This window comes from Varanus komodoensis, unplaced genomic scaffold, assembly GCF_004798865.1.
Source record: "Varanus komodoensis strain SLA01 unplaced genomic scaffold, ASM479886v1 scaffold85, whole genome shotgun sequence".
NCBI classification, from domain to species: domain Eukaryota; kingdom Metazoa; phylum Chordata; class Lepidosauria; order Squamata; family Varanidae; genus Varanus; species Varanus komodoensis.
The window spans coordinates 884,789-911,177 of NW_025336543.1; the positions used below are offsets into that span (position 1 = coordinate 884,789).

Consider the following 26,389-nt stretch of genomic DNA (forward strand, 5'->3'; position numbering starts at 1 on the left):
GATGGTACCGGTCTGTTCCACCAGAAGACTGAGCGAAAATTAAAGGTGATTCATGAATCACGCCTAACCGCACGCCTCATGGAGCTCCCGCAAAAACGTAAGTGGCAGTGGCCCCGGTCGTCCTACCGGAATCAACCATATTATCCGCGCCAGCAAAACTACCCTCGAACCCAACAATACCAACAACAGCAGTGTCGGAGGCAGCAAGCACAACAGCGTTTTTCCCAAGGCCGTAGGCGATTCGATACCGATAAACGCCCACATTGACGGCTTGCGCGAACCATCCTCTCTATTCCAGCACCACCTTCCCTTCTCCCTTTTGGGGACCGGCTCCAGGGCCGACTCCCCATTTGGGAGTCCATTACATCTGATAGGTGGGTGTTACCTATCATCTCGTTTGGATATAGGATAGAATTCGATGTTATCCCTCCTTCGAGCCCGATTCGCTTCACACCTTCTTCATCGGTGTTACGCGATGAAGTCTCACAGCTACTTCTCAAGGGAGCGATTCGAAAATTGTCCTGCTTGGAAGGATTGCATGGATTCTATTCCAGATATTTTATGGTCCCAAAAAGGGACGGTGGTCTCCGTCCGATCCTGGACTTACGAACTCTTAACAAGTACATCAAACCAAGGAAGTTCCGGATGACCAGTTTACAGAACATTATTCCGATATTGAAAAGAGAGGATTGGTTCACCTCACTGGATTTGAAGGATACTTATTTTCATATTTTCATACATCCTTCACACAGACGCTTTCTACGCTTTACTGTTGGATTCGACCAGTTCGAGTTTAACATCCTATCCTTTGGCTTGGCCACAGCCCCTCGAGTCTTTACAAAGTGTATGGAACTTTGCTCAGTGCTCTCGGCCTCTGCATTAACCGTGACAAATCAACCCTTATTCCCACGCAGGTCATCGTTTTCATCGGGGCACGACTCGACACGGGAAAAAGCTTTCCTCCCACCGGAATGTCAGAATGCTTTATGCAGCCATATTCATCGGATTTGACTACACGGAACGGTTCCAGCCTTGTCCGTTCAGAGACTATTGGGGCATATGGCTGCTGCTCTTGCCATTGTCCCATATGCCAGGCTACGTGTGCGACCCATTCAACTGTTCTTCAATGCTGCCTTTCAACCGCAACAAGATCCTGCCACCAAGCAGATTCAGATCCCGCCTGCAGTCCTTCACACTTTAACATGGTGGTCCATCACAGACAACCTGTCAATCAGCACCCCGTTTCGACCACCTCGGCCAACGATGATTCTGTACACCACATCCCTCCTGGGATGGGGTGCGGCATGTTGGGACTTCGGGTCCAAGGTACTTGGAACCAACGAGAGGCAAGGAAACACATCAACTTCCTGGAACTTCTGGTGATTTTCAACGCCCTCAAGGCTTTCGAGACTGTGTTATGCCATCAAATTGTCCAAATTGTATCAGAAAATATAGCGGCAGTTTTCTACATCAACAAGCAGGGGGGCACAAAATCTCCAGCCTTAGCACGCCTATCGATGGACATTTGGGACTGGTGCATACCGAGGAACATCACACTTATGGCGGTTCACCTGGCTGGAACCAACACCGTCGAAGCAGATACATTAAGCAGACAGATGTCGACAACCCACGAATGGGAGTTGGACAAACAACTTTGCGAGGAACTCTTCCACTTGTGGGGTTATCCGGATGTGGATCTGTTCGCCACGCAACAGAACAGCCTGTGTGCCCTTTACTGTTCCAGAGAGGGCGTCGGGCCGGGATCGATGGGAGATGCTCTCATGGTCCCTTGGAGCAACATGACTTTTTATGCATTTCCTCCAATCCCACTTCTGATGAGAGTGGTAACAAAAATAGCCCAGGACAGGGCCACGGGGATACAACTGACTCCGTGGTGGCCGAGACAACCATGGTTTACCACTCTCTTGCTGCTGTCCAGAAGAACATTCCTTCATCTACCAACTCTCCCGCATTTGTTAACACAACAAGGAGGAGCGATCCGCCATCCAGATATATTCTCTCTGAAGTTGACGGCATGGCGAATCACCTGATTCACGTCACCGAGTCGGTACCGGGGACACCTCACGCTACGGGTGACTTCAACACACGGTATATGCAGCCCCGACTTCGAATTCGATAGCAAATATCACGATACCAATGCCTACCAACAGAGAAATTCAGGCGATTATCGAATCTGCATTAAGACCGTCCACTCGTCGTTCCTATACGGCTAAATGGAGAAGATTCTCCTCTTTTGCAGAGTGCCATTCGTTCTTCCCTGCGACGGCTTCAGTCACCAATATCTAACAATTTCTTTTACATTTGCATCATGAGGGACTTAAACTGTCATCCATCAAAGTTTATGCAGCCGCTATATCCCATTATCCTGGCACTATACACGGGTTATCAGTCTTCTCACAACCGCTGGTTTGGTGCTTCATTAAGGGACTACAAAATTTACATCCGTCTATTCGCCCTGCCATGCCGACATGGAGTCTTTCTGTAGTACTCCAAGCACTTACCAAACCACCGTTTGAGCCTTTAGCAACTGCGGACTTACGCCTGGTGTCATGGAAAACTGCCTTTCTAGTAGCGGTTACATCAGCACGAAGAGCTAGCGAACTTTGTGCTCTCCGCATAGACCCACCATTTCTGAACTTCCATAAGGAAAAAGTTGTCCTTCGGATGGATTTTTCCTTTACCCAAGGTGGCCGTATCATTCCACCTGAATCAGGGTATCGTTCTACCGGCTTTCTTTCCGTCGTTGTCGACCCCTATAGAACGTGCTCTACACATGCTTGATGTTCGCCACTGCTTGGCTTTTTATAGATCCCGCACTGAATCTTTTCATACTACTAACAGACTTTTTGTTAAATACTCCAAGCAAAAAAAGGGATCACCGATATCATCTCAGAGATTCTCTAATTGGATCACCCAGACAATTGTCCTGGCTTATCAGCTATCAAAAATAGACTTACCTGTCTCTCCAATTGGCCATTCTACACGAGCAGTAGCGACCTCATCCGCTTTTGCCGCAGGGGTTCCGTTGCAGGACATCTGCAGAGCTGCGATCTGGGCTGGTCCATGTACTTTTCCCAAGCATTATCGGCTTGATGTACGTGCCAGATGGGACTGCTCTTTTGGTAGAGCTGTTCTCTCATCCGTTCTTCGATGATGACACCTCCCTCCGCCGAGTCTGGTAAGCTTGCGAATCACCCATATGTGTGATGCACAGAGGCCACGACGAAGAAAAGCAGGTTGCTTACCTGTAACTGATGTTCTTCGAGTGGCCATCTGTGCGTTCACACAACCCACCCGCCGGCCCCACTCAGTGTCGGTGAGTGGATATCATGTTTTTTCTCAGTACCATACTATAATTTGCATTGGTACCATTTGGATTATGTCGCTGGGTGGTTTTTTTTTCGGTACCGAAATATTAATGGCATTGGTACCGGAGGGTTATATCACTGACTAGAGATTGTTCTCAGTACCGTACTATAATTCACATCGGTACCGTGGGAATATAATTGTGTCATCTCATTACTTTATTTTTAACCTCTAGAGGGCGAACGTGCGGTCTTCAAGACTGAGCAAAAATGGCGGACACTCCGCTCTATTTATACCACAAAGGGGGAGGGGAGCGAAGTTTTCCCGCCAAAAACTGTTAGCTTTCTAATCTTCCAGCCTAGGCACTGCGCAGGCGCAGCAACCCATATGTGTGAATGCACAGATGGCCACTCGAAGAACATCAGTTACAGGTAAGCAACCTGCTTTTTTAATGGATATACATTGCCTCTAGTAGCAGAGGATGCATTCAAGTTGCTGGAGAACTTAGACAGGTGGGCATTGCATTTCTCCTGCCCTGCAAAACCTCGTAGATGACTGATTTCACCTAACTGATGATTTGGAATGGAATGGAAGGTGGCTGGGCACCCTTAGGTATGCTGCATTTTGGTGGTGCCAGTCTCCTCACCTCCCCACCCACAGAATGCCCACTAAACCCCTTCTCTAATGTCACGTTTGTGACTTTTGTGAGACATAGCTAATGTGGTTCTTTCCATGCTGGCTGTGTGAGGTGGAGAAGGTGCCCGGAGAGCAAGTTCCATATGCAGAGCAATTTCTAACCTCAGAGGTGGGAATCAAAACAATCATATGGCTCCCTTGGTATTGTCTGTGTGCTATAGGATTGCTCTGTTAACTGTTTTGAGCAGCCATGTTAAAAAACTATGAATCATGGTTCAAATAATTCATGATGGGTAGTTGCCTTTACAAAAAGAGACTTAATTGTCTGTTTTATTGTACAGAAGTTCATACACATTCTAAACTTATTTCCCTTCCTAGGCTTTATTTTTTAAGACATATGTTTGGAAATATATGTTCAGAGGAGTCAGTGTATTTCTGTGACTTAGCCCACCTCCCCACCATATCTTTATGATAATTCATTGCCAAGGAAATACTATGTTACAAAGAATTTTATCTTCAGAAGTGGTATGAAGTGCAAAAACAGCTGTCCTCTCCAAAGCCAGAGATCATGTACACCAGGCTGAGCAGTTGTGACATATTTTACAGTTTCTTTTGCATCAAATGCCAGGGTACCTCAGGCCCACAATGGTTCTTAAAATAGTTGTTTACATTTTATTGTTCAGTGAATCAAAATTCCTTTTATTCTGGAATCTGCTTATATATCCCATTTAGCTTCTCTTCTCATTGTGGATTGGAATAAGAGAAAAAGAAAAAAAGGGGATACTGAGCCATCAAAATTGAACAAGAGAATTTAAGACAGTGAGTCCAGAATGGGATACAATGTACTTTTTTATTAATTGAACTGGTTTTTGCAGCTGCTTATTTTTTACAGTTATTATTATTTCAATTTCTGTACCACCCAATATCTGAAACTCTGGGTGGGTCACATCAATACACAAAAATTACATGTCCCAGCATTATACAATATTACATGATACAATATTATAATAAAACAAAGCATAAATTTTGATGCACAAAAATGAAAAACAACTTAAGCAGCTAAAAACTATTTCAGTAAACAATACTACACCTGTTTTAACTGTGATCACTGCTATTTGTATTTTTATTGCTTTTATTTGTATTGATAAATTACTGGATTGTTTTATGATTTTCCCTCTTCTGGAGATTTCAAATAGAGCAGTTAAAAAGAAAAAGATAAAGCATTTATACTTTAAATGAGTAACATCCAGCTGGCTAACAATAGGCTAGATACAATCCATTCCTTGTTTTTATCCATTAAAACAGGGGTTCCTAATCTATTTGGACCCATGGGCACATCTGGGAATTTGAGAAACTGCTGTGTCTCCACTAGACAATGCCGTATGAGTGGCACTTTCTTACCACGTCTTTAGAACTTAGACTGTGTCGTATTCAGCAAAACCCTTTGTTTCATGACTATTGGATACTACAATATCCCTTTATAAAGGATTTATCTAATGCAGCTAATAGCTACTGGTACGATACATCTAAAGCTTCATTTAAACATTTCAGCAATCTCCAGTGGCAACTTCTCTAGAGAAAGGGGTTAGGGGTTATCTAATAGTCAGATAAATTTTGTATTGGAAGAGAAGTACATACTTTAAAAAAATATTTACCAATATATGGAAAATAACAGATGGAAGGGGAAATAGATTCTCATCATACTTTTGGCAGTGAAAAGTCTGATATTGGGAAACTGGAAGGAAAAACACTCACTTCCTATAATGCAGTGGATTGAGGACCTTACAGCACTTTCCTTATGTGAATGGGTTGCATATAGATAGCGACTTCAAATGGACATCTTTTTGTTGGCGCCTATGTACAGAAGACTGAATGCATTTCATATAAATCCATGCACATATATTAAAACTTTTTAAATTACATTCTCTGCAACCTCTGCACCAAAACAAAGCTCTCTTTGGTATGGTTGGCTTTCACTTCAGTATGGGCTCTTATATGGACAGGATGTGGGCTGCAAATTAAATTGATGGGTTTTTTAAAGTTTTTGATTGTTTAAAAAGGTTCCCTGTCCTGATTGATTCAGCACAATGTTTTTTTGGAGATGCTTAAGTATTTGTAATGCAAGCATTTACAAACCCATAGATGATTAGTGCCTTTTTAAAAGAGATATCCCCACTTTTTCTCTCTCACAAGGTAATGCCTCATCTGAGATTATGCCTGCTCTTATCAATGTATAAATACTTTTAAAACATAGGCATTGCTCATATGCAACAATGACAGTGAAGCTGCAGTCCTCTACCCTCTCACCTGGGAAGAAGACCCACTGATACAGTAAAAGATATTGTTGCATAGACATGCATAGGATTGTGTTCTAATCCTCCTTTCTTCAATGCACAGAGATGCAACAATATTAGACACAAATCAATGTCTAATTATTTTGTATGAAAAACTCCCTGAACCCTATGTATACACCTATGATGGTCTCCACATATACCTCCAATTGCATGATCAAGCAAAAAAAAAAGATAATGCTTGCTTAAATACAACTTGTTAGTTGCAGAAACCTTAAAGGAATGAACATCCCAAAAGATTTAGCTTCCTAATAGGCATGGGATTAGTGTTGATGCCATCCTTGGTTGAGTCCTGTACCAAGATAGCTTGCTTGTGATATCAAGAGGGATAGGCTCAGAACTGATGCGCCTGCTAGGAGTGACACCAAGCAAAGTGGTCATTATGGTCAAAGAACAGCAGGAAATCACAGCATTGATGTGCTTCACATAATTTTTGTTGGACTGTCCAACTCATGTTGTTGCGAAATGTGGTAATTGCTCAAATTGTGTAGCAGGTGCTATGTATGCAGGTTGTACAGAAAATTCACAAAACCCATTACTAGTATCAAATGCTACCTAAAATTTGAATCCTTTATTGTTTCAACAACTTTCTTTGCTTTTACATGGATGCCAGGCCTTTAGTTTGCTGTAAGTATGAGTTAAATAAGGAAGAAAATGTTTAAAAAGCCTGTCACATAGATCTTTTCTGTACTTACATCCTTATACTGCATGTGCCTCATGCTCCTAGAAAATCAAATTGTTTCCCTTCAGATCTCCTTCATCCTCATGGTCATTTGTCAGTTTGTCAGTTGTGTTTTTTTCTCAAATTTAACTATATTTGTTTTCATGATACTGGGGTTCTTGGGAAGAAACCTTGTTCCTGGGAGAAAAAACATTATTTGTTTTTGTGTGCTGCAGTGTAAGTCATGCTCTGAGCCAAAACAGATAACCAGCTCTTCTGCTATATACAACAACCCCAACTTGATCAAACCAATTCCAGTGAAGCCTAACGAAACTCAGCACCAAAGTGCATCTCAACAAGTCCAGGTAAACTAGTGCATTTTCAATTATGTCTCATATTACTGTGAGAGAGTCTGCGTGGGAACTGTTCAGCTCAATGAGAAAAGGGTTACTTTCATGGTTAACCTACATCTGTTGCTGTGAATAGTTCTATTTTTCACATCAGTTTTGACAGCAGCTTCCTATCCCCTAGTGATAAGGAGTAACTTTGCCACAGATACTCTTGTTGCTGTTTCAGCTTGAATGAATAGCCCCTCTTTTGTGTAACCATCCATCCCCTTTGAAAATAGGAAGGAATATCTGCAACTTTTGGGCAGACAGCCAAAATCAACAAACTTCTGGGGGCAAGGCAGCACACCTTTAAAGACAAAATAGCTAAGGCTTTCTTTCCTTCCTTCCTTCCTTCCTTCCTTCCTTCCTTCCTTCCTTCCTTCCTTCCTTTAAACAAGAAAATGGTGGTCATTGCTTCAGGTGGTGACTTGGCCAATCTTAGCATCATCACAACTTTCCCTGTGAAACATGCATCAGACTGCACATGGGAATGATGCTATGTCATGATGTAGCATCATTCTTGGGGCAAAATACTTGGCCTCCTCTATCAGCCAAGGGGAGCAGTCATCTTTTCCTCCAAGAATTCCTTTTTCTCAAGAATGTTAATGCAGCTTTACAGAAAAAAAGAAATAAATCATCCCCATCCACCATTCCCAGTACTACTGTCACAGTCAACAGTATATGCAAGCCAACTGCACACCCAGTGTGCTCAGGGACTGTGCAGGGTTGCCATGCACTAATCTATTTCAACTCCAGTTCCCAGCAGAATAGGAATAACAACACTGAAATGCTTTGCACAGCTTACATAACTTTTGCTATCTCAGGCACGGCACCATTTTTACTATGTTTTTTGCACTGGCAGAGAAATTTTTAATTTTTTAAACCAACTCAGGATGATGACGATGGTGATGATGATTTGCCTTGAAATAACACTAAGATAGAAAATTCATGCGTTTCTGTCTTTGTTGCTTCTGTTACTACCTTTTGTTTGGAGTTGGATTAGCTACTGCTTAATTAAAGTTCCATTAAATAGCAAGATTATTCTCAATTGTTTTCTATGGGGAAATCACTTGCCCTCAAAGGTCAAAACAATGAATTCAGAATGACCAAGGAAATCTTTCTCCAGACAATGACTCTCCATGCTATACTTAAAAAAAATAAAATCTGTACTTAATGCTGCTCCCCAAAATGTCAGTCATTGCGGTGTTGCACTATTAGCTAAAGACAGTATAAGAAGGCTGTAGGCTTATTTCACTCAAAAACAATCAGTGCCTGTGTATTTTGCCTTGTAATACTGGTACTACAAAGACTAGAGATTTGCTTACTTTTTAATTAAGAAAATGGGGAATCCTTCCAGACAATGATAGAGATGGGCACTGTGGAACCCTATATCCCTGTTGGCCTGAAATGTGGCAATCTTAAATGTACCTAATGCTTTCAGCATTAAATTCTACCTTGCACTGCAGCAGAAAAAGAGCATGCATACAGTTAATTACAGCAGTAGTAGATATTTTGAGAAAGTATCCTTCTCAGCTTAGACAATCGGTTTTGGAAAGCTTACTTGGATACCATTTTCTGGAAGATGCCAGATGGTTTTTTCAGGGTTTTACTAAGTTATTGCTTTTATAGAAGGTACAAAAATGGATGTTGAATATCTGCCAGAAGTATATTAAATAATGTAGTCACTGTTGCCAAGTTTTTAAGAGCATTTCTTCAGGTGATAAAATCCAGGCACAACTCTCTAGGTCTCAGGGCCACTAATTTGAGAGTGACACAATTTACATGACTGTATTTAAAGCTCTACTGGATATCTATGGTTTATAGCCTTCAAGCCCAAAGTATTAATATGACAAGCTTCAGTTGATTTTTTTCTCCAGTGTTGGTAATAGCACTCTCTTCTTTAAACTTGTCCTTTTCATAACAACATAAGAGAAGCCATGCTGGATCAGACCAAGCTTCCAGCACTCCATGCACCTGGTTACAAATCAGCTGCCCAGAGGATTCCTCAAACAGGATGGGTCCTCAACAACTGGCACATGCAGGAATGCCACCTCTGATAAAGGAGGTAGCACATAGCCAGCAAGACTAGTAGCTACTTATAGGCTCCTCCTCCATCAGTCTTTCCAACTCTTGTTTAAAGCTATTCAGATCGGTGGCCATCACAACTTCCTGTGCCAGCAAATTGCCAGTCTAACTATATGCTGTGTGAAGAAGTACTTTTATCTGTCTTAAACCTCCTACCAGTCAGCTTCATGAGATGACCCCATGTTTAAATGTTATCTCTCTTTAAATATATCTCTACTTTCTCCACAATATGCATTATTTTAAACACATCTATTATGTCTCCCTTTACTGTTTTTCTAAGCTGAACAGTCCCACTTGTTGTAGCCACTTCTCGTAGGGGAGCTACTCCCTGATAATTTTCTGTTATCCTTTTCTGTACTTACTCCAATTCAATAACATCCTTTTTCAGGCAAGGGAACTAGAACTGAAAACAATATTCCAAATGCAGTTGCACCAAAGATTTGGATAAGGGAAGTAAGATTTTGGCAGTTCGGTTTTCTGTTCTAGTCTAATTTAATAATGATAAATAAATTCTGTCCCTAATTATTCCTAGCATAGAATTTGCCTTCTTCACAGCAGCTGAGTACTAGATCAACATTTTCATTGATCCCTTTCATTCTTAGGAACTTTCAGTACTTACTACAATGGAATTTTAATAGGCTTTATAACCTGTTGAAAATGGTACAAAATTAATGGGGGTGGAATTGTGGAGATTCTGTATCAAATCAGGTGTTTACTGCAGAGGGCTTTGTCATAAGCTTGATGGAAGCTGAAGATGTACATTTTGGTTCCAGCCCTTTCACTCCCAACCAGACTGTGTTGGTGAGGAAGTTCTGTCAAGGGAGTGGAAGCAGATTCTGCAGAATACACTTGCTCTGCTCTCTTCAACATGAACCCAAGGGTAGTACATCCACTCTCCTTGCAGACTTTTTGTTTCCATTTGGGGAGGTCAGGAATAGAAGGCCAAGGCTGGAACATTTCTTTCTAGTTCCCTCCATACTTACAGCAAAACCCTGTTAGATCAGAGCTATGTAGCCTGGTGGACAGCCAACCTCTTCCCTGCCTGAAAAGCTGCTAGGTGACCAACTGCTGTCCAGTTGACTTGCAAGGTGTGAGGAGTCATCCCAATTGAATTGCACCCACAGTGTTTTAAAATACAAGCCTACATATCCATACACTGAGTAACAATACACAATGGAAAACATATTTCAGTGTATACTTATGGAGTGCCTGTAGATTTTCTTTTCAGAGTCTTTTTTGGATCTGTGTAAGAATTTAAATCCTTGGTGAAATTTGTTGCACTTGGAATGCCATGTTGCCTTGTCCAAACCTCCTTGTTTATTTGGCAATATTAAGAATATTTCCAGTCATTGAAATTCTCTACAGAAATATGCAGATTTTACTGTATATGCCTTTTAATTAGAAACCTAGCTATTTAGAAAGCATACAACTCTTACCACACAAATGCCGCACAAACTGTTATAAAAACCAGGCCATCTGTAGTTCAGCTTCTCCTTCACAGCCCAGCAACAGAATTAATAACCTATCTCAGATTAGTGCAAATTAAGCTGCTAACTGAATATTTATTTTTGCTTTGTAAGGAGCAATTGTCTATCAAAATGATTCTAGACAAACAGAAAAGGCAGTCACAGAAGGCTGAATTCAACGCAGCCCTCGATATTTTAGCAAGTAAGACAAAGCACATTCTCTCTGCTTGTGTAAAGATGTTTCCAAGCCATTGAACTGAAGTTTCCTATACCAGGTTAATGCTTATTTAGTGAGAAAGATCAGCAAAAAGACAGCTAAGTTCTGCCATATTAAGTGATCTTCTGCATATCTCTGGTACCTTCAGTTATCTCTAGATAGATACACTGAGCAAAATCACCAGCAGCTTGTGATGATGGTTTGCTGAAGGTTTTCAAAAAGGCTTCTGCTGCTGATGAATGGTCATTAAATATGTGAGGGATCCAGTGCCCTTAGTGAGAAAATCATGAAGTAATGACAGAACTAGGAGCTATTCACTCAGCTCTGTGCAAGTGTGTGGCTCCTGAACGGCTAAGAATAGGTCCTAGAAAAGCTGGAAGCATATGCAACTTTGCCACTTAACATACCAAAACCCCAGCCACTGCCTCTGTTCTATTAAACACTGTCAAGCAGGTACAATTTGTGATGAAGAACCATCACACAGGAGCAATTGTCTCCTTTCTGCCCCATCCTTCCTGCAACTATCCTCTCTGACCACCTTTTGATCCCCTCAGGGTTCCACAACCATGTTTCACCACAAACAGACTATGATTGCACCAATTGCTTGTTGAAGATCCATTTGTTTAGCTCTTGGAGAATGGACAATGGTATCAGCTGTTCTATCCTAATGATCTGATGCTGTTAGGAAAGCCATATTTTGCTTCATCATTTTGAGTTAAGTAGATGTGCTTTTCTCCCCTACAGAACATAGACCCCGAACCACAACATCTTTCTCTAACAGCACTCTTTGGAAAGCAGGAAAAATCTAGTATATACCAAGATACCTCAGAGCAGTCACAGAAACTTCATCAAGAAAACTTTCCTCTAAGACAAGGAGTTATGCGCTCTTTGTCCTATGAAGAACCTGGAAGACATTCACCCACAGTGGAGAAGCAGCTTTGTCCGGCCATTCAAAAACTCATGGTGCGTGGGGCAGAGCTTCACCCAGTCTGTGAAATCCCTGAGAACCGACTATGTGAAAATGGCAGCATCCCTTCTGTGGGAGAAGTTTTCACTGGACTCTTCCAGCCTGTGACTTCTCAGGGCATGAGGACATCTCATCCAGCCCAGGATTCAGCCAGCACGCAGAGCCTACTGCAGCAACTGCAAAGTCAGTCAGTACAAATGACAAAAATGGAACCCAGCAATGTAGGGGCAGCAAGTTCAGTTGCATCAGTCTTCACCACAACTCCTTCTGCCTCCTCAGTGGCCCAAGTCAAGAACATCACCCAACCACATATGATGTGTTTTAATGGATCCCTCCCAGGCCAAACTTTGGGGCCTTCAGCTCTTAGTAAAGAACAGCCCAAACTTCCTGGGCAGTCACTTCCTCTTTCTGGGAACCAGCCTGGCAATTCTGGAGTAATTTCACCACAGGAATTACTAAAGAAGCTCCAGATAGTGCAACAGGAGCAACAGTTGCATGTATCCAGTCGGCCAACCTTGGCAGCTAAGTTCCCTGTGGTTACTCACAGCACAGCTGCTTTGAAACCTTTGGATTCCTGGATGGACAAGCCTTCAAACACAGAAAAGCAGCCTCCTCTTTTTCAGGTAAACCAACAATAGATTTAATAGAATGTAGAATTTGAGTGCCTCGATCAGCAGCCTGTTTTTTGGTCTACATTCAGTATTTGAAACAAGACACATATTTCTTGTTCAATAGTGAGACAGTAGGTTAGATATTGGCCATTGCTATTGATCTGTGAATCCTTCTCCCCAGCTCATCTCAACAATCATTTGGGCTAAGCTTTATTTTTTTTTTTAAGGATTCATAAGGAAGATCTGAAAAATTCTGTGATGCAGAGAAGGCTTGCAGGCAAGCACCTGCCTGCCTGAATATAAGCTGGAGAATGAAGTTCCTAATAATGTTACAAAGAAAACTACAAAGCATTGATGGCAGCAGGAATTGATGGTCCTGAGATTCTCGGCAGCAGCAGCAGCATTCTAAGCTTAGGGTCAAACAGGCAATGGTCTTTTTGCCTTTTCTGCTGTGGTTCCTTCCACTTCCATTCAAGTAAAGCTGTGTGTTTGCTTGCTCAAGAAAATGCAGTGTGAACTGTCAGTATAAGGCTATTAGGAGTGAGGGCATTAGGTGAACACCATGTCAAGTTAGTGCCTGATTTAAAAGATTTGGAGCTCTTGAAAGAAATGGGGCATGACTTCTCATTTGGAAGAAACACCTATTTTGGGCCTGTACCTTAACTGTATCCTTAGTCCATCCCAAACATTCGCAGAGCTAAGGTGAGTTGCTGTTCCCCTTGATCCCTTTCTGACTTGTCATATATGTCACTTCTCAGCCTTCTGCCCACCATATGTTTAAGACAACTGCCATCATCCCTCATCATTGGCCTTGTTGGCTGGAGCTGGTGGGAGTTGTAAAGCTGGGGAAAGAAGAGATGTGCATAAAGGCTATTAAGCATAACCAGTCAAATGGTTTCTTTCTCTTGCTTCAGTGAGTTTCCAGTTTAGGAACTGGCAATTACCACCTTCATGCACCTGGTTTTCATGCCCACAGGCACTCCAGTGTGTCAGTCAAGATCTTGTATGTACAAAAGTTTCCCCATTCACTTCAAAGTCAGGGATGCTCTACATGTGCATCTCCCTGCAGGCATGGTACCTCATTTGTCATTGAAATAAACACAAAACCCTCATATGGGAGAATTCTGTGTGTATACTGGAGGCTGTTTGGCATACTGTTAGAGCCACTTCAGAGGTTGGCAAACTGGGTGATATGCACATATGGTAAGCATGTAGAGCTGATTCTTAGGATCATATGTGTTACCAATGCACATAGAATATAACACACTACTGGGGGTATTCTTGCATGAATAGATGAATGTTTCTCCCAATTTCTGTAATCTTTCTTCGTCTGGAAAGCAATGGAAGAAAAGCACTAACTTGTATGAATTGCACATAGATGCCTGGGTCACATGTTATTTCTAGCATGTAGTATCGGGACCCCACCCCACTGCATCAGGTATTGTCCCATCGATCGATTTCTATATAAAATTTAATGGCACAAGGTAGTAAGCAGAGGTACAATGGTGATAAACATTAAAAGTAAAAATGGCCTGTTCACATAACTGTTTAACACTACTAGCTCACGAATCATAAGCAAATCCAGATTTTGGTATTCTTGTCGGTGTAAAATAGTTATGCTGACCCTTTGATTTAATAGCACTGGATTTTGTGGTTGGTTTATAACTGGCTATACAGTCTTCTTGGTTTATATACTTAGCTGTTGTCAAATTGCCTCCATGTAAACCTCTTTAAAGAGCATTTCTAAATTGTAATAGAATTGCTTTCCCTTTACAGCCTCCTCCCCCCAAAGTCAAATCACCTCTTTAATAATCCTTGGAAATCTCACACTTGAGTGAAAATGTGATTTGTGCAGCTGGAAGGATCTGGCTGCTTCTTTTGTCATGAAGTCTGCATTGCCCCAACTCCTCCCTAACTGCAACCAAGCATGCTGTAAAATAAAACTGGTAGTAAGGCTTATTGTTAAGCTCTATAATTTGAAATAATAGTATGAAAATGCATGAAATGTCAGTGTAAGGAAAGTTGATGACTCATACTCTCTGAGGAATTAAAAAAATGATGCTTAATGCTATTTGGATTAAAATCAGTTGGAAGAAGAACAGTTCAGGACAGGATTTCATAATCACTTCCTGATATGAAATTGTAGTGAACTTATCTGTGTTCTGTACAACATTAACAGCAAGGCCCATGCATAGAGCAAAACAGTTAAGTGTTTGATTGCACAGCTAGCCTGTGCCCACCATGTGATATGGAGGATCAGGCCTTGGAGGGGGTCTGTATATTAGGATCCCTAGCAGGGGGTCAGCAGAAGCAATTCACACCATATAAAGTTCCACTTAGTGGAGAATAGATTGTCCGGTAATGGGAGAAGTTCATTCTCACCAAAGTAGCATACTCGAATGTAGTATTTAACTTTTCCCATTAGAATCAGTAGGAGCCATTCATTTATACAGGATGAAATAGTTATATTCAAGGACACCAGGGAGTGGAAGTTAAACCTATCTGCCAGACATGGCTTATCACCTTGACAGTATCTTGAATACTAGGGGAAGAACTGAACCAGTATGTATATAAAGCACTCCTAAATTCCTTCAGTAACTGGAATCTGCAATATGCACTTCCCAGCAATAGTCATGACATATTATCAGTCTAGTTGGCTTGTGATGCATTGCCATATGGCTTAAAAATGGTAATCTGCAGTATGAGGTTCTCAGAAGAGAAAATGCTTGTTAACAAAGCAATTAGCAAACATAGAACATAGTTGTATATGAAACTACCCAGAAAACATAGAAACATGGCGAGTCAGAAGGGGCCTCTCAGGCCATCTAGTCTGACCCCCGATTCCAGGTGGCTCCATTCATGTAATACCTAGCACGTGCATTCAATCTTTCCTTGAACACCCTCACTGATGGGGGCTCCACCACCTCCCATGAAAGCCCATTCATTATCCTAGGGGTCCTAACCATCAGGAAGTACTTCCTGACATCGAACCTGAAACCTGGTTCCTTGGGTTTTGCCCCACTGGACTGCATCCTTTCCTCCACCGCAGGGGAGAACACCCCTTCACAAACATATATATCACCCTAAGATCCCCTCTGAGTCTCCTCTTTGCTGAGAAGACTCAGCTTCCTAAATCTCATCTCATATGGCACCCCTCCCAATCTGGTTACCATCATCGTGACTCTGTGCTGGATTGATTCTAACCTAGTTATGTCTCTCTTGTAAAGTAGAGCCCAGAACTGGACATAGTACTCCAGCTGTGTGCACACTGAAGTCTTTTAGAGTGGTACTAACACCTCTCTCAATCTGGAAGCCACATTCCTGGTTATATATCCAAGTGTGGTGTTTTCCTTCTTAACCGCCACATTCTGGTTCATTTTTAATCCACTGTTGACAAGAACCTTGAGATGCCTTTCACAAGTGCTGCTCTCCAGCCACTTGTCCCCCATCCTGTACCTATGGCACCTAGTCCTGAGTCCCAAGTGTAAGACCTTGCACTTACCTGCATTGAACACCATCCTGTGGTCCCCCACCCACTTCTACAATCTGTCCAGATTCTTTTGGATCTGGAGCACCCCCTTTCCAGTACTGGCTACCACCCCAACTTTTGAATCGTCTGCAAATTTGGTCAGTAGACTAGTTACCCTCTCCTCCAAGTCACTGATAAAGAGATTGAACAAAATTGGTCTGAGAACTGAGCCCTTGGGGACTCTGCTCCTCACCAGCTGCCATCCTGATGATTCTCCATCGATGATCACCCTGATCAAGCCTGAGCTGTTCAGATGCAGTTCAAACAGTGGGCCTTGGCAGTCTGTTTTATGAACAATGGTCTAAGGGAAAAATGGTCTTTTGCAAAAATATTAGGAGGCACATTTTTCAGAGTGGTGAGAAGGATTCCCCAAAGATGCATACAGGTAATTACAAAGGAGGGAACGAACAGAGCCATACTGGGGGAGGGAGAGATAATCAACCTGGAGCTTCTTGTTTTGATTCCTGTTTTTAAAAATTGAACCTGTATTTCAGCAATGCAGTTTAACATTTATATTTGGAAAGGAATGGGGAGGTTCATTCAGAGAGGTGAATGTAATTTGGATGTAGGATTATTGCTCATGGTTTGCTCATTTACCTTACAAAATCTGATAGTCCAAGAAAAGAATGTGGAGAGTTTTGCCTGTGCAGTTGTCTTACCTCCACTTTTCTTTTTGGGGCCACTTAGAACCCCTGAAAAGCTGCTTCTGGGAGTTGGGAAATCAAGCTGAAGTACTTGTCTCACACGCAAAGGGCTTTTTTGAGACAGGCCTCTGGCCCAGTTCACAAAAGAACAGCAACCCAGGGCTGCTGTTTTTTTAAAATCTGGATTTCAGTAAGTGAGCCAGTGTGCTTATACCATTCAGTTTCTCCTGTTTGTTCCTCAAGTAGGAGTGGCTTAACAACCCAGAGATATACCATGATGTTTAGCCTAATCTTGGCACTCCGGCTTGTCTGCCTGCCCTTTACAAGTGACAGCTGGAACCCTGGTAAGCCTTTTAGGCCTAGAGACAAACCAAAATACTAGGTTTGTACATCACTGTAAACAAATCAGTAACAGAGCATCTCTGGGTTGTTTTCCCACACCTGCTAGCAGCAAGAGCAACTGAAAAACATGAATTATCATGCTGTCTCATTCATGATGATGTAAGCCGCCCCGAGGCTTCGGCGAATGGGGCGGCATAAAAATGTTTTAATAAAATAAAATAAAAATAATAAAAATGATAACCTAAGGCTTAAAAAAACACCTGGATTGTTACATGTGAACCAGTCCTGTGACTGGATTAAAATGTAAGCTCCCCAATAGAAATAAATAAAGCTCCTTGGAACAAAAACAAGCTGTGTATAATGTTCCCTGTTCATTCCTTCTTTCCTCCTGTCATGTCTGGCTGAAGAGGAATTGTCCTGGATAATTAACATAAAAGAGTCTTGTAGGATCAAACAAAAAACCTGTCCAGTTCATCATCATGTTTCCCAGAGCTGACAATCAGATGCTTCTGGGACATACATTACTGATTTCATCTTAGTCTACAGGAAGTACTTAAACTAATATTACCTGTTTCAGGTGTCATATGAAAACTGGTTGAACAAATCAGGAAATCTGTTTTGCATTGGGAGGAAGGAATGCTCATATGTTAGATCAGGAATATTATGCATACACCTGGTCTATGTGTCAATATTGTTGGAAGTGATCCTTCCTTTCAAATTCTTACCTTTTTTAATTCTATTTTAACAAAAACAAAACTCATAGTTTGCACAATATAAAACAATACAAATAATAATAACCATAATTAAACAATACAATAATAATGGTGCTACTTTCCACCAAGACCAAAAGATACATTCTATTTAAGTAAAGTCGTTTATTCATTCAGGTTGCACCATTCCCACTCCCTTTCCAGAACTGCATTGAATCTTGTGATGGCTCACACCCCTTTCCCTTTATAGAATCATAGAATAGAGAAGAGTTAGAAGGGGCCATGAAGGCCATTGAGTCCAACCCCCTGCTGTTGCAGGACACCATGTTAAACCATCCCACTCAGATGGCTGTCCAATTTCTTTTTGAATGTCTAGTGTGGGAGAGCCCACCACCTCTTTAGGCAGCTGGTTCCACTGTTGTGTTGCTTTGACAGTGAGGAAGCTTTTCCTGATGTCCAGCCTGAATCTGGGTTGTTGCAGTTTGAATTGATTATTCCGTGTCCTACATTTTAGCATTAGCAAGAAGAGATCTTGACCTTCTTCTTTGTGACAGCCTTTGAGGTACTTATAGAGGGATAACATGTCCCCCCTCACTCTTCTCAAGGCTGAAGAGAAGACATATTAAAACATATAGAACAAATGGTCTCCAAACATCTTCAAAATTATTTTCACTTATCCAATCTTTTTTCCATTTAATATTGCAAGTTATCAAAATCTTTCCTGTCTCTTTAATACCTGTTGCCTCCAACCCAAGTTCTTACAATAACTTATTTTACTGTCTCCCTGTCTTCCTCTTAGATCTTTTTGACTATGGTAATGTGGTGCAATATACCATCTGCTGTCAAAAATGTGCCACAGTTTGTAATGTATGGTCACTGCCAAAGTATAAAACTGCATGTGACATATAGTTTACCCCAACCTTAGATAAAATTAATAAATGCTTTCTAATTAATTGCACTGCTTTGCAAAGGCCAGATTTAGCAGGTAGTTCTTTAATGAACCTTCTCTTCCTATTTGCTGACATCTATTTAATTTAGCTTGAAGGTTGTAATCTTAGACTGAATACTGAATGTGTTAGTGCAGTAGCCTTCCACCTGTTTGTAGCACAAGTCCTGCATAAAGCACCAGTCTCATGCACTCACTAAAAAGAAAAAATCAAGTTGGAGAAAATGAATCCCTTGAGTGAATCTGAATCCAGAAAGAATACTATACTTAGGAAAGTCTTTGTTTATTGAGTACATTTATATCCTGACTTTCTTCCATCAGAAAAGCTTCAGTGGTGTTGATTTATTTTCCTTAAGGTGATAAGTGCCTTCCCATCCATAAATAGCCACCACTGGAGCTATTTATTTTTATTAATACATTTATATCCAACTTTTCCTCTTGCAAGGAACGTAAGGCAGATTATATGGTCCTCTATCTGATCCTCAAAACAGTCCTGAAGAAATAGGTTGAACTGAGAATTAGTGATTGGATCAAAACCATCCAGTAGGCTTTATGACAAGTGGAAACTAGAACCTGGGTCTTTAATCACTACATTAATCTTTACATCACTACATTAATCACTACATCACATACTATCTCATCCTGAGATCCATTTTAAGCAACCTTGGGGCCTTTTTGCATTTGTGTTTTTAACTTGGATACATATAATAATTAAAAGTAATATACAATTCCTTGCATATTACAAGCAGGTTCTCTCACCACAGCGGATTCCTGCTACTGTAACTCCATCACTACTGATGTCTCCAATGGTGTTTAGTCAGTCTGCTTTAGCACCACCAAAACCAAATGAAAGTGGATGGCTGCCAGCAGTAAACCAAGAAGCTATTCCAAGTTCAACCAATCTTCTCCTGCCTATGCAGAACCCAGAACAACCCACTGCGAGCAGCAATCCATTGACAAAGCTGCAGCTACAGGAGACATTGTTGCATCTTATCCAGGTAGAACATCATTTTCATTTGCCTGTCTCTTTCTTGGTAACTATTTTTATTTTACAAATATTTTATTAGCACCAAGGCCCTAGACCCATTTATGGGGGCGCTGACCACAGTTGTTATTTGGTTCAGGGCATGGGCAGGTCAGATGAAGTGTATCAACACCTCCCCATAGTCTGTTATGAATATGGAACTCTGGAGTAGATGTATGTCCAAAAGCTGCTCAGGTTGCCAACCTGATGAAGTAAGTTACAGCTACATTTTGATTGGGGTGGTATTATCTGCATTTCCCTTAAGATACTCCAAACTGCATTTAAGCCTATCAAAAACCCTATGAGACTTAGGATGATAGTGTGTGACATACTTGAAACTCATTCATGAGCTTCATAAATCAGCATGAACCTCAATTCAGGTTTTCTAGTACTCCAGCTGCTGTATTATAGAACTTTTGGTATGGTTAAGTACTAACATCAAAAAGTTGAAAATATAAGACAACTTGCCCATTGTTTTTATTAACAAATTATATGCATTTTTCCTCAGAATGATGACAACTTCCTAAACATCATATATGATGCTTACCTTGTCAGCGTGAAAAAAGCAGCCCTGAAAAAGCCTAAGTGAAGCCGATTTTTTAAATTAAATGTATGTGATGTGCCGCATTTGCTTTTTTAAAAAAATTATTATAATCACAGGAAATAAATTCTTCAGCCTTCTGCAGACTTTTAATTGATGCTCATTGACAAGTATGTGCTGTGCTAAGAAATTAAGTGAGTGGGAACTAATAGAATTAGTAGTGCCTTTCTGGATGTGCAATGGGGGAATCACAGTATAAAGACAAAATTAAAATACTTTATAATATTTTTCTTAATATGCTGTATACCAGCTTGTATAAGACCAATGTTTTCTGCTTAGTGCTCTCATCCTTATGTGGGGAGTGGGGGTGGGAGTGTTTAAACACATGTTGGATATTGGTCATCCCAGCTCCTTAGTGGGATTTGAGAAGTGGAAATTCTCAGCACTATTTACAAAACATGGTATTCATTGCTGACCACCAGGTGGCAAGCTAGGACTGCTGTTTAGAAATACAAAGCAACTATGAGAGCCTTGGTTGGAGACAGATTTCTAAGTGTCAGGATAGAGCTGTTGATGCTTGTAATTTGCCCACTATTATCTCTGTTCACAGGTGTTACAGCTTTCTCAGAAACCTACAAAACCATTTTGACCAGAGATGGCAGCAGGAAAAAAGAGTGCACACATAATGGGCAATGTTGCCTCTTTCTTATAACCTCCAATTCTGAAAAAAAATACCAGTCTCTATCCATTGGAATGTGCCAGCAAGAGAACTGCTTTTCATACTAGTTTTTTAATGTCATGCTTTAACACAGATCAGCTGCATCTGAAAAGAGAAATTGGGGATCGTCAGACCAAAGGTTGGTTGCAAGACTTGCATCTGCCAAGAATCTGAGAGGACTTGGCGTACCTAGTTCTTTTCTTAGAGAGAAACATGTGTTAATTCTTCCTCCACTATGTTTTTGAGAGCAAATCTGCCTTTTAAAAGTACTTGGACGAGAGCTGCAATTCAGAGAAAATTAGGCACAAAAATGTCCATTAAAATCAATGTGCCCTGTTAAGATTCCCTTGTTCATGGGATTGTGCTCCCTACAATGTAGCCCCAGTTTACCTATTATCTGCTAACTATGAAAGATGCAAATTGTCTTTTTTAAAAACTCTTTTGTAAACACATATTTTTCTATTTTGTCACCTGAATATTCATACCAACAGATGATGAAATTATAGTCCTTAGAAAATAGTATTTTATTTCTAGGTGTTCTTGCCCTTTGATGTAGACACAGGCTAGCACCAGGCCGCAGTATTTCTGTGTGCTTCTAGGGGATGGCTTCATCATTTTTAAGTATTCTGTTAACAGTAGTAAAAATAATAAATAGTTTCATTTTCACTGTGTTGTTCTGTGAGCAGATGGGTGATGGTTTCAATGATCCATTTGTAAAGAAAATAAAATGGATTACACAGATTGTGTTTTGGATTTATCTTATTGCCACAAGGGCTAAAATATTGTGGACTTGGTTATATGCTTTTCAGGTTTTGCAGTTTTAAGATTTGAATTTAACTTGCTTCAAACATGCATGTAATTTAAGTACAGCAGAAGTACTTTACATTGCATCAGTACAAGGCAGTTTAGAATCACATGAGAAGCAGCAATTTGAAATGTAGCATTCTTAGTTTAGATTTGTCAAATAGAATTATGCACCTGCTTTATCAATTGTATACTATTTGCCTACAGAGTTCATTGTCCTAGTAAAAGAAAAATAATTCTATCAAGAATAGTATCCTGCTCCAAGAAGATAATCTGAATTGCTATTAAGGACAGATTCTCAAGAAGGTTTGTAATGTTTAATTCGATAGAGGGAAGTGAAATAGAAGCAGGAAAAATAAGAGGAAGAGTATCCATTTATTTCAGAATCTTACTTAGGATTAATTAGAATAAAGGATGCAGTTTAGGGGATCAAGCCTGTCCCAAAGGCGTCTGGGAAAGGAACAGTTATGAGGAGGGTTTTAAAGGAAAGGTGTGACAATGCACAAAGCACTGTGGGATTCAGTGTTAGGGACAACAAAGGGCAGAGCCATTTGAGGGAGGAGGAGACCTTTGGATGGCAGAGAACATAGAAGAAGAGTCATAGACTGGAATGCTTTGGGATGCAAGTGTTGAGAGACAAGGGCGGCAAGACTACAGAGGGGTTTGAAACTTAAGGACAAGAAACATGTAAAGTTTCTGGGATAATCTGACCTAAGTAAGTTCAACTTGTGCAGGCATAATGCTGGGAATATGTCATAGGAAGAAACTGCAGGTATTTCAGCTCATCAAGAAGCCCCTTCTGGAATACCAGGAAATTGCCTTAGTCAAGTCAGGAAGTCTGATAATCAACAAACTCTCATATGCCACCTCTCCCTATATAACCTCTTGGAGCTGCTCATTTCCTCAGTTTGAGCACTACATCTTGAAGGCTTCACCAGGCACCATTCTTCAGATCTGGACCTTTATGCAACAGCCTCTGTGTTTCCAAGTGCTTGATGCTGATGACAACAGCAGTGTCTCATCCCTGCAACAACCCGGGGGGGTGGGTATAGTCTACTGTCATTAGGCCCAGAACAAAATGTGTGTTAACACAAAGGGGAAAAGAAGATAATGTTGTAATATGGTGCTTGCCAAATGGATATATTCAGTATTTACCAGCCCTAATTTCCATTCATTTCCTGGTTGTTAATTTGTTTTTTCATGTAGAAACCTACAGCAAAAAAAAAAAAAAAAACTGTTTCAAATCAGTATGTGACATTCAATGCATTTTCACCACTGCCAACAACTCTCTGCCCCATGTTTTCCTTCTTTAAAGCTCTCTTGTTTGTATACTCCATTCACCCCTCTCTGGCCTAGGGATAAACAAAACTGTAATCCCATGGAAATATTACTCAAACATTTTAGATAGATTATAGAATCCAGACTTCTGAGAAACTCTGCTTTCTTTAATAAACAGAAGCAGGTTTCCAACCCATCATAACTGTAACAAATGAACATACTTGTCAATTCCTGTTAAAATCTAAAAAAATGTTAGGGCACATCAGGAGGAAGAGTAGTGACATAGGAAACTGCCTTATATCATGTTGGAGAATTCCTCCATCTAGGTTACTGTTTTCTGCCTTGACTAGCATTGGTTCTCCAGGGTCTCAAGTCATTCAGGAATCTTCCTTATAGCTGCTTCCTGATCATTTTAGCCAGAACCACTAGACATTAAAACTGAGCCCTGCTGAGTGTAAAGTATTTCCCTGAGGTATTGCCCCCTTCAGAGTAGAGTAGAATAGATATTATCTGGAGTCAGGAAAAGAGTCTGCAGGGTTCCAAACTGTCCCTCATTTTCTAACATGTATGCTGTAGTGCATAATTATTGTGCGTGCCAATAGAGAAAATGGCAAGGTGGTCTTCATGAGCCTCTGAAACACCAGCTGCTTTTCCTTTTTAGTCTCCTAGCCACCTTGCCAGGGATATTTGTCTATTCTAAATATCTACAAAGCAAGTGGCACATGAAAAGGGCAGATTTTTATATACTCACGGCAGAATCTATTATATAACTGCTTTTTTTCAGGAAAACTTTTCTAACAGTTCCTGATTTTCAGACTTCATACAAAAATAAAAATGAAAGGCGTGCTTGAGGAACATGAAAGTTATTTCAGAAGTACTCGAGTCTTGGTTGAATGTATGAATTCTGATGGACATGCCTGCTGAATACACCTGATTGCAGAAACGTGTCCTTGAAGGTTATGTCAGAAGATCCTGTTGTTTAGAAAAAACAAATCTATATTTCTCGTATCATTTTATATACTTCATAACAAAATAATATAATCTGGCTCCATACAGCTCTCCATGTCACATTTACCTTTTTGTATATCATTACAAGTATTAATAATAATTAAGAAATTTATTCAGACAAGTCATAAAGGAAAAAGCTAAGCATGGTTTTGAACCCCATTTCCTGAACTTGGGATGCAATTGTCTTCTCTATATTAGCATTCTGTTAAGTACTGATGTGTGTCTCAAACTAGGTCTTTTAGTATCTTGCCTCCTGCATCAACTGCGATCTGGCCCCTCAAGTAGCTAGATAGACTTAAGTTAATGAGGCCACACCAAGCCCTATAAAATCTTTCCTTCCAGGCCATGTTTGTCTGAACAACTAGCAGCACTGAACAGTGCTGATTGCCCTGCTTCCTGATCTTGTGCCTGATAGTGATACTACCTCTTCCCTCTAGTCTATTTTAGCCTTGCCTATCAGCAGCCTTTCACATCACAAGGTCTTAGACTTGACAATTTTTTGCTCATGATTGCAGAGGAATTTTGAAAACTGGGAAGTCTGGTGACATGAGATTAGTCTAATTTCAGATGATAAGGTTTACTTCTTGGGTTGAGGGGGATGATTAAGTAATTTTTATTTGGTTAATATCTTGATCTTAACAGTCACATAGAATGTCAGTGCTTTTCTGTCACATTTCCTGCAATATTTTGTACATATTAAACTACACTGAGAAGATGGTACTAAAATGTCAGTGAAGTATTAAAAGAAGATACCTGATTTTAATTCTGTTTCCATCTGCATATTTACAATTCAAATATACTCAGTGAAAACATGATCTCACCCTGTATATTTTCCATATAAATTTTTAGCCAGGTTTTGTGTCTCATATACTCATTGCTTTATTTTGATTTGTGTAGTTTGATCATCATTGCTTTTCTGCTTCTGAACATAAATTTTAGACTTCAGACTGAGGCATCTAGATTTAGATGTCAGCATGTATGGCTTTATTATGACTGACTTCAGGTTCTAACCTATAAATTCATAGTACCTAACCTCACCTGTGTATTTTAAAGAAGGTGCAAGTTTTAAATTCTATGTTTTATAGTTCACAAAAACTTATTAAAACGAGCAGCAGATAAATTGACCCTACAGCTGCCAAAATGCATGAGGCAGACATAATAGTCTTACTCAGATTATTGGGCTTGCATGCTTTCTGCTCTGCTCCGCTCTGCTCTGCTGGAGGCAATTGGAAGCTTTTGTTCCTAGTTTATATTAACCTTAGTTTAGCACAACTTTGAAGCTGGATAAACTGTGATTAGTAATAACAAATTTTAAAAGCTTTAAATAAACTACAGTTCAGAAACAAGCCAACTTTGGACCTCAGTTTATTATTATTTATTTAAAACATTTTTATGCCACCCCCATCGCAACAAAGCCTCGGGGCGGCTCACAAGAACAAAATATACAAATATAACAAATTATACAATAAAAATATTAAAACCCGGTGCATCTTGGCTTAAAAGATTTAAAAACCTATAAATAACCAATAAACTAACAATTAAAATAAGTTTTAAATAAAAAGGTCTTAGCCTGGCGCCGAAAAACAAATAACAACAGCACCAGGCGGACCTCTCTGGGGAGCACATTCCATGGATGCAGTCTTATATAGATGTATTATACAGTCTTCTTTCAATAAACCATAATTAAAATTAATCTGAGTTTAGGGTTCAAATATTACACTGATCTGTGGCTAATTTATAATGGGAGTAAAACCTTCTGATCCACTGTACCCATGTCATACATGGGGGTAGGAACTCGTGAACCCAACACTCATATATGTAGTAATTAACCATATTTTACCATTATATTTGAACTGGGCTAATGTAGCCCCTTCTACTGATCCTAGGTGACCCTATGACCACTTGCTACAATGGTCTTGCTTCTTGCATAGATTGAGGCAATAGGAGAATGTGAACAGGGATATTTACCTAATATTCTACCTAGAGTATTTTAATTTTGCGTGTTCTACATAATAGCTGTTAGATTGCTGCAGTCACAACCAGTCAAAACAGCACAGAGAAGTATGTAGGAGGGGAACTTCTTTAGTAAACATGCCAGATTTGGCATAAGGATTCTTCATTGCCAGCTACTAATC

The 26,389-nt window shown here is 40.4% G+C and overlaps 1 protein-coding gene across 5 annotated transcripts in view; it reads left to right on the top strand.

Moving 5' to 3' along the window:
* Positions 1-21,905, top strand: part of DCP1B (decapping mRNA 1B) — a 62,340-nt gene extending 40,435 nt beyond the window's left edge. Inside the window, exons 6-10 of one of the 5 annotated variants that reach the window (XM_044416975.1) lie at positions 7,212-7,340; positions 11,877-12,722; positions 19,628-19,879; positions 20,414-20,515; positions 21,057-21,905. In XM_044416975.1, coding sequence (XP_044272910.1) covers positions 7,212-7,340; positions 11,877-12,722; positions 19,628-19,879; positions 20,414-20,494 — 1,308 coding nt within the window. In that variant the 3' untranslated portion in view covers positions 20,495-20,515; positions 21,057-21,905. Of the gene's footprint in view, positions 1-7,211; positions 7,341-11,876; positions 12,723-12,937; positions 13,413-19,627; positions 19,880-20,413; positions 20,516-21,056 lie in introns of those variants that run through there. The other 4 variants (XM_044416977.1, XM_044416978.1, XM_044416976.1 and 1 more) reach the window with 4 other exon arrangements.
* Positions 21,906-26,389: the final 4,484 nt, after the last annotated feature.